The 8813-nt window shown below is 34.8% G+C and overlaps 1 protein-coding gene across 1 annotated transcript; it reads left to right on the forward strand.

The window, feature by feature from the left end:
• Positions 1 to 6701, forward strand: LOC146137912 (sulfotransferase 1C2-like). Its single transcript, XM_083394469.1, has 7 exons — positions 1 to 211; positions 1908 to 2021; positions 2343 to 2452; positions 2694 to 2835; positions 3246 to 3361; positions 4426 to 4597; positions 4934 to 6701. The coding sequence occupies exons 1-7, from the start codon at positions 1 to 3 to the stop codon at positions 5041 to 5043; spliced, it is 975 nt and encodes a 324-aa protein (XP_083250595.1). The 3' UTR covers positions 5044 to 6701.
• The last annotated feature ends 2112 nt before the right edge of the window (positions 6702 to 8813 follow it).

Genomic DNA, 8813 nt, shown 5'->3' on the forward strand with positions numbered 1-8813 from the left:
ATGGATGAACTGGAAAATAAATTACCAAAGGAATGCGTTGATCTACTCCCTAAACTGTCCGCGTTTTGGGAGGCAGCGGCGGACGCAAAGCCAGGACTGTGGAGGGGTCACTTTTTGGGGGCTATTTTTCCTGTCGAGACCGCCAAAATAGCCTACGAAAAATGGCGTCCGAAAGACGGCGACGTTTTGGTGACATCATTTATGAGATCAGGTAAGCAAAATAAAAATGTTAACTAAGCAATCTATTATGTTTTTCCGTAAAAGGGAAATATACCGATTCCAATCGTTTTATCAGTTATTAAGATATTTTTGATCAGCAGTGTTGATATGCGATTCTCATGGAATTTTTCATGTAACTTTAAGGGGCCTTCTGTTGTCAGTCAAATTCTCAAGTGAATGTAGCCTAACGGTATAAATAGGACTAAAAGTATTCCGAATCTATGCGTTAGAAGTCAAAATATTTCGTCGACAGCATATCCTTTGTTTATCAAACACAGACCTGGGCAACATACGGCCCGCCAAGCGATGTAATCCGGCCCGCGGCTTATTTTTGCTAAATGCATATAAGCAAAAACAAGGGCGATTTTCTACACGTTTGGTTTTACAGTATCTTAAACACTCTTTGCAGACTCTTTCCCGCAAAACTCTTTAGCGTATTTTAATTACTAAAAAGGAAATTATTTTCGCGCTTCGCGCGAATCCCTTTTGTCTTTCTCGTATATATTCCACGCGATTTTTAGGCTCATTACCGAAAAAAAGGGTCCTCTGCATTATGGTGCTCTCCCCAACGAAAGTTTAACAAACTAATCATAATATTTATTTATTTTTCGCGCTTCGGTTGAATGTATTCCGTCTTTAAATTATGAACTAAATACCAGCCGTTTTCTAAACTCTGAAACATACCGATTTACATGTTTTCAACCTAATTTAGTGAATGAACCGATTTATACAGTCTTTGCAATACGGCCGTTGTACCGCAAGTAACACATCGGCAAACTTAAAGCCTCAAAAAGCAAAAAAACATTGTAAGTTTTTTGTGAGAAATTTTTACGTATTCTTAACTTTTGGTCCAATGCGCCCCACATCTTGATAAATGTCAACATATCAACACGATATGCAGTATATATTTTTTATCTGTGCTCAATGCGTCACGTAGGCTACCCCTATAAATCTAAATTAAAGTTGGCATTTTAAAACAATAGTCGCTATTATTTCGCGCTTTGCGCGACGTCTTCTTTAAATTAGACTTAAATTGCTTAAATTTAAATTAGACTTTAATTTTAGCACAAATACAAACGTAAAAAAAAAATTCGTTAGCTTATTTGTTTTATCCCGTCAGAGTATATGATGTCATATTGCGTGGATTTGGGATCTTATTTTTGACCTGCGGTAAAAAATAATTGCCCACCCCTGATCAAACAGGTAAAAATAGCTTTTATCTCGGTTATCTAAACTTACACTGCGAAAACAAACAACGCCCACAGTAACAATATCGTAAACAGCTGATTTGTCTATTAATTTGCAATTTGTATGATACGGATTATTTGGCAGTCCTATCGACAGTACAATTAAAGTAGCAAACACCGAGAAACTAATATAAAACTTAGATAAAAAACAAAACAACGTTTAGGTATTAGCGAATTTACACCTTTGCCCATTTTGGTAAATATAGGCTACTTTCGTCGAGAAATCTTTATTTGATTTTATTTTCCTAAAAGGAAAAACCCCTAAAATCAGGAATGTCACGGCTAAAACTTGACGTATAACTTGCCTAGCTCTTGGACGACATACATTAGCAATAATTGGGGTGAAATCTCTAAAGGAATGACAGAGGCAAGAAGTTGATAGTAAAACAGGTATTTAAAGTACGAAAAACTGTTAATCATGTTGTTTTTATGTTTACGCAGGTACCTCGTGGACTCGCGAAATAATTCGCTTGATTATATACATGAACAATCCCGATCTTGAGCGTTTAACGAGTACAGTTCCAATGTTACTCACATATATAGAGGCTGGACCACGTAAGTATTTTGGAATGGTACTCTTTATAGTGATTTACATCATAATAAACATCTGCTATTGTTTTTTTTTTTAGGTATTTTTCTATTTGCCCAATGTAAGGGTCACATGATAAATGTAATTCGTTGCTAATAGCAAAAACTGTCGTAAATCCAAAAATGCCAAAAGTGTTTTTTTCGATTTTTGTACTAATGAAATAGATACAAAAATAACAGTAGGTCTGTTAGGCTAATAAAAAACAATTAACGAGGCACATTATTAACAATTTTACTCAATAAATAAATGGGATTCTCGAAATAACCAAAATGCATGTTTGTACACAGCTTGCAGCCTTGAGATAATGGACCATCTTCCTTACCCCAGACGAGTTCTTGTTTCGCATCTCCCAACTCAGATACTTAACTTAAAGGAATATTTGAAAAGGGATATAAAGGTAAAACAATTTTGTGATTGTATTTATTGAGATTTATTTTATTGAGACTTTAGTATGCGGACCGAGACTTTTTTTCATGTGCGCCCCTTGTACAATTTTTAATTGTGAAGGTAAGTAAGTTTTTTTAGTCCTATACTGTATATAGGCGTAGTTTTTCTTTTAAGCCAACGAAAATATTGCTATCAATAGTCGTTTCTATTGTATACAAATATATTTATTATTAAAATTTTTTACTTTGTAGGTGGTATACGTGACAAGAAATCCAAAAGATCAAGCCGTTTCGCTATTCCATTTCTTAAACAAAGTGCCCTATGCAACTAACCCAAGTTTTTCTCAAATTGTATCTAAGGACTGGAATAAGTTTTTTGAGAATTTTATTGCTGGTAAAAATTTGTTTAACATATTTGATTTTAATTAGATCAAAGATTAAAATTTTTCATATTCTGTAACTAAAATTTTGTTCCTATTTTATAACAGTTTAACAATTAATATTTGGTTCAATTGACGAAACTATTCTTCTTCATTCTTCACAAAGAAAACAAACTTGCCATAAAAATATTAATAGTTATGCTCGACATACAAATTGTGTTAGTTTTTCCAGCCTTAATTTTGTTTCACAGAACACTAAAATGCAGGCTATCCTATTTTCTTGGAGATTAAACCAGATGCATATTTACTAGTAAGATCTGTTCGTCTAAGATATGCCATACACCATTAATTTTGCTGGAAAGGACGGCAAACGTTACGCGATATAGTTACAGCAAAAAAATGACTATAATTTTTGTTCTTTTAGGCCGCCTTCCTTTTGACGTATTAGAAGGAGAATTCTACCCTTACAGTATTTTATCTTGGCTTCCATATAAGGAACACCCAAAGATCTTCTTTCTTAGGTATGAGGAGATGAAAAAGGCAAGTAGCTGATCTTCCATATTTACTAATCGATCTTTTAACCTTTTCTTTAGTTTTAATTTGTATACAATTTCGTCCTATTCTGAGGATATGCCCTGTTGTATCTGTCTTTTCTTGCTTTCGCTACCGGTAACGTTTTATTTTCCAAAACCTTTACTTCGACACCGTAGGCCACCGTCACTTTCTCTTTATATTTTGCTATGTATTTATCTCATGCTAAAACGGATGCAGCAAGGCATTTATCTTTTCTGTAAAGCAGTGCTTCCTAACCTTTTAGTTGTCGCGACCCCCAACTTTGATGTATTACGCATAAACAGACGGCTGCAAATGTTCACATTAAAATATAGCTTCTTTCAAAATTTGCAAAGAATGTCCTGATTGACGACGTAAGCATGTACAAATAACTAAAATCACGCTTTAACGTTTATTTGCGCCATAAGGATTTTTTACTCTGAAGAAGAAAAACGTATATGTGTGCTCATGACGTAACAATGGAAAGTTGACTGCCCTAAACTTTTAAAATAAAACTTAAACAAAATAATAATAACTAAAACCTTGTTTTTGATCTTACTATAGATCAAGAAGATATTATATATAGATATTATATAGATATTATATATAGATATTATATAGATGTTATAGATAAATCTTATACATATGTTTATATTATCATATATATTTTTATATTTTAATGTTTTTCTCTAAATTGTTCAAGGGGGGAAATGTTGTTACAGAGAAGTCAATTGTGTATAAATTGTGGTACATAGTATTTTTTTCAATACTTCACAAAGCGGGTCTTCCGTGGTGGAATGGCCGGCATACCTATTTATTTTAGACAATTAGACTTGAGACAATTAGACTCTACTTCGGCCATTAGTTAAACATATGAGTAATCGTGGCGTCATAACACAGCTGGGTAACTGATAGAAATATCATCAACAAAATTGTTAGACTGGCAGATTTGTTTAATCCTTTTATATGTACACAAACGACCCCCTGACAAATCTCTTTTCGTAAATTTGGAATGTTATCAGCGTACTGAAAACCTTCCTTAATGTTTTTAGGATCCCGTCGAGGCGATTTTAAAAATTGCACGGTTTATTGGATGTGATCTGTGTCACAACGACGCTGTCAAAATTGCTAAACGCACAACCTTTAAGAGCATGAAGACAGCAATTGACACGGACAAGATGGCCGACAGCAAAGTTTTTCAATCAGTGCAAATGTACAGAAAAGGTAGCCTAGTAATTATTCATGTTCTGTGAGTATACTAAAATTTGTTAACGCTTAATCTTTAGCATGACTATATTGATTAATTATAATTAATAACGACAACGATTTGCAATACTCATATAGTTGTTGCTTTAGATTAGACAATAAATGGTTTGAGTCTAATCGTAATTAAGACATTTAAGTGTGAACTTCGTTTAATTTGTTTCGGCAATGGCTAAACAATAAACATGGTTTAATTTGTCCTAAACGGTGCTGAACAAAAAACTGAAATGAACTTAAGGATCCTTTGGTGCCATCCTATACCTCCGAATATAAAGGGAAATGTATAATTTGTTATAGGTGAAGTAGGAGACTGGAAAAACTACTTCACGGTCGCTCAATCAGAGAAGATGGACGAAATATTTCGTGAAAAGCTGAAGGGAACAGGAATAACCTTCGAGTACGAGTGAAGAGATCGATGGCGAAAACAAGTCTTCTCACACAAACCTTCCGTATTTTACACTAATGTTTTTTTTGTAAGGTTTGTTAATTTCATTCAGTCCTGACGTAAACCTTTGTTTGTTGGAAGGCCGAAGTTCAGTTAATGCAAGCATCAACAAAACATCTTAAAATAACGAGATGCCAGCGGAATATTATAATTCGATTCCTAGTATTTCTATATCAATCCATATTTTTAAATTCTTTATTTCTATTCTTCTCAAGCGCTTGGAACTGACGGGTTTTCTTATTTAGTCGATTTATGATAAGCAAATCGGTATGGACAAATGACCGAGAGCTCTATCCTCGCCAAAATGCTCGCTATTTTGTTGCCGCGAAATATTTGTCACGAATGTTTGCTAGCATAACTTAGTTTTTGTGCATAAACTCATATCTTTGAAGTTTTTGCCTAAACTTGTACATTACAAGATTGCTTACAGATATTCATCTTTCGGCTAGGATCGTTCTGTTTTATTTAACTGGTAATACTTTTGTCATTTAATATACATATTGATATATTTATCAACATGCAACCATTTCGTCCGACAAGTGTTTAGTCCGGATTCTTCTCACATTAAGTTTTTCATGAAATGTATTGTGTCTGTGAAGAACGTTAAAATGTGTTTAGGGCTTAGCCTGTACAGCATATTCTAAAGTTGTAAATATTGACAAATATAAAACAAATTGCTAACAATCATTGATCAACGGATAAAAGGCAAGCAATTACCTTGAAAATGGCCGATAAAAGATGGCGTGAAAAGCAGTTTAGTTCAATAAACGACTTTCCAAAGAAACGAAATCACCGGCGTAAACTACACAAATTCGTTAATTATTTCATTTTAAGTGTTTTAACAGCAATACGACTTAATAGATATGTCACGTCAAACCTAGATGCCTTGAGTTTAAGGAATGACGCAGTCATAGAATCATATACGAAAAAGTAAATTATTTTTCGTACATTTACGGTGACTCTAATTTGTGATTTGATTGATTTGTGACTGAGTGGTTTCCCCTTCTGGTTGAAAGTTTTGGTTAGGTCTTTCTTTGCCTATTGCAAACAGTATTTAATCCTAATAACTGTTTTCCAAGAAGGCCATTTTATAGAAAGTTTGGTAATATATATCATTCTTACCATAGGTCATAACTTAAATTTAAATGTTTTGCCATTTTAAGATATCCTGTGTATACGAAATCAAAAAGACCGTTTGCTTTACTTAATTTATCTGATATGTATTTTTGTACTCCAGCCTAGTTATAGATCACCGTCTGTTTAAGGACCATTTCCTAAATATACTTTCTGTAATTTGCCTACCGCTCCCGAAGTCATGATTTGACATCTTAACTTGACAAGGCATTTTGATTTAGTACAAATTTTTGATTTCATTTTAGGGAATGCGTTATTAAACATTGTATGTACCTATAAGTTATAACGCCATAGATTAGTGGTTATCAACCGTGGTGGCTTGACGCACTGAAGTGCCGTTTGTAACGCTCAAGGGACATGGTGCAGCTTGATATTTTAGAATTGTAGATACTTTCAATATGTGCCTTGTAAGCATTGAAAAGCGATATCGCCTATAGTGACTTCGTAAATGAGAACACTTTGAACATAGTGACATCACTTTTCTGTTTCTTGGGCTCGAAAATTTCCGTACAGGAACACTTGTTTAGTTTATGATTCAATCATGTATATTTAATCTATGTGCATTGTGCAAACAACTTGATATAAATATAGGCCTAGAAGGTTTATCAGCAGGTTTTATAATTGTTATGCAATAAAAGCGTTAGCCATTATGGCTGATTATTTTCAAGCTCCTTGTTCTTTTAATCCTAGTTGTCTTCGCATAAGGTAGGTTAATCTGTATCTAAGTTTTCTACAATGCCTTTCAAGAAACGTATTTGTTAAAGAAGGGGTAACGAAAAGTAGGTTGCTAAACGCTTGTGAATGCCATATAGTTTCGGTATTAATTGACATACAAACACCCCTATACCATTATTTTAGAGTAGCCTATAATCCGTCTGACACGCCCGAATAAAAAGGAAATGAGCTCTATTTAAAGTGTCGACAAAAGACGAACATTTCATGTAGTGGTATAGTTTGTCTAAATATAAAGTAACACTTCGGTTATAGTGACACTTTTCCGCAATCCACTTAGTTTAGTTGTCATTATAAGAGAATTTTACTTACGTTTTTCGTGTACGTTAAAACAAATTAAAATAAATAAAATCCCTGCATTGTTCCAGTTGACGTGTGTTGTTTAAATTCGTGTTTTCACAGAGAACACACAATAAGACCTAAAAAGCAACAATACATAAAGCCCCAAAAACTATAAAACCATAGTATTAAGACAAACGACATAATAAAGCCAAATACGCAGTAATATCCAGTACAGCATACGATCAAAATCGTCTGACTAAGACCTAAATCTGTCGAAATAAGGCCTAAATTCATCAGAATTAGTTCTAAATTCATCGGAATAAGGCCTAAATTCAACGGAATAAGGCCTAAATTCTTTGGAATAAGGCCTAAATTCTTTGGAATAAGTTCTAAATTCATCGGAAAAAGCCTAAATTCAACGGAATAAGGCCTAAATTCATCGGAATAAGTTCTAATTTCATCGGAATAAGACCTAAGTTCATCGGAATAAGGCCTAAATTCATCGAAAGAAGGCCTAAATGGCCAGAATAACGCCCGAACCTGTAAGTAGAGGGTATGGGACGATCGGGGGCCATCGGTCTGGCATCGGCCGTTTTGGTGACTACGTGTGGACGCCCTAGTCTGACCGGCGCCGTCAGGGCGCCGCTGTTTCGGCACCGGATTTTTTGTCCTGTTTGGGGTTATTGGTGGGTAATCGGTGGGGTTAGAAAATGGGTTGGTGTTGAAAGTTTTAGGGGAGTTAGTGATGTACTTAGGGGTGGGGTTTGGGGTTAGTTAAGTGTTGTTTAGGCCTGATTTTGACCTTTTAGGTCTTATTCCGACGGATTGAGGACTTATTACGATTTAGACGGTACTAATACCATAGGTATTAGTCCTATTTTGGTCTTATTCCGAATTGTGTTTTATTCTGACGTTGGTGTTGTTCTTATCTTGGTCTTATGGCTGGAGTCCTTTTCACAATGCAGTAAACGACATTTACGAAAATGCTAGTTAAGTTCTCCATTATCTTTAATGAAACGTATTTTGTCCAAAACAATTACGAATTACCAGAGCATGACAGTGAACAGTGCACTAGTGCAGTACTCTTTTAAAGAGAGTAAAAACAGTGTCATTCTTGTCAAACAAATTAGAGATTTTAGCAGCAACATCCAGCGCAGTAGCCGACACCCAACCAAATACAGCACTTGGAGCAGTAGCAAGTACCACAGCACTTGGCACAGCACATAGCGCATCCGCGGTATCCGCCGCTGGCAAGGACACAGCAGCAATAACTGGCGCTTAAAATGCACAGGATGATTGCGAAGGTCAGCGGGACGTTATGTATTGCATAATTGCTAAATGCTCTGAAATTTTAAATATAAGGCTTATTTGGCATTGAGCATGAGATTAGTATTATAGCTTAAGCTACCAGTTTGTTTTGTTTTTCAAACTGGTGACTTGGGATCATTTCATTTTAAAAGATTTTTTCAGTTTTGGCCCTTGTAGCAAAGATATTCTTGCAATATGGATGTCCGACATTTTTCAAGGTACAATCACTTCGTTGGATTGTAAACCATGTATCCTATTCTAATCTGTTATTGGATC

Source organism: Ascidiella aspersa, chromosome 7 (assembly GCF_963924565.1).
Source record: "Ascidiella aspersa chromosome 7, kaAscAspe10.2, whole genome shotgun sequence".
NCBI classification, from domain to species: Eukaryota; Metazoa; Chordata; class Ascidiacea; order Phlebobranchia; family Ascidiidae; genus Ascidiella; species Ascidiella aspersa.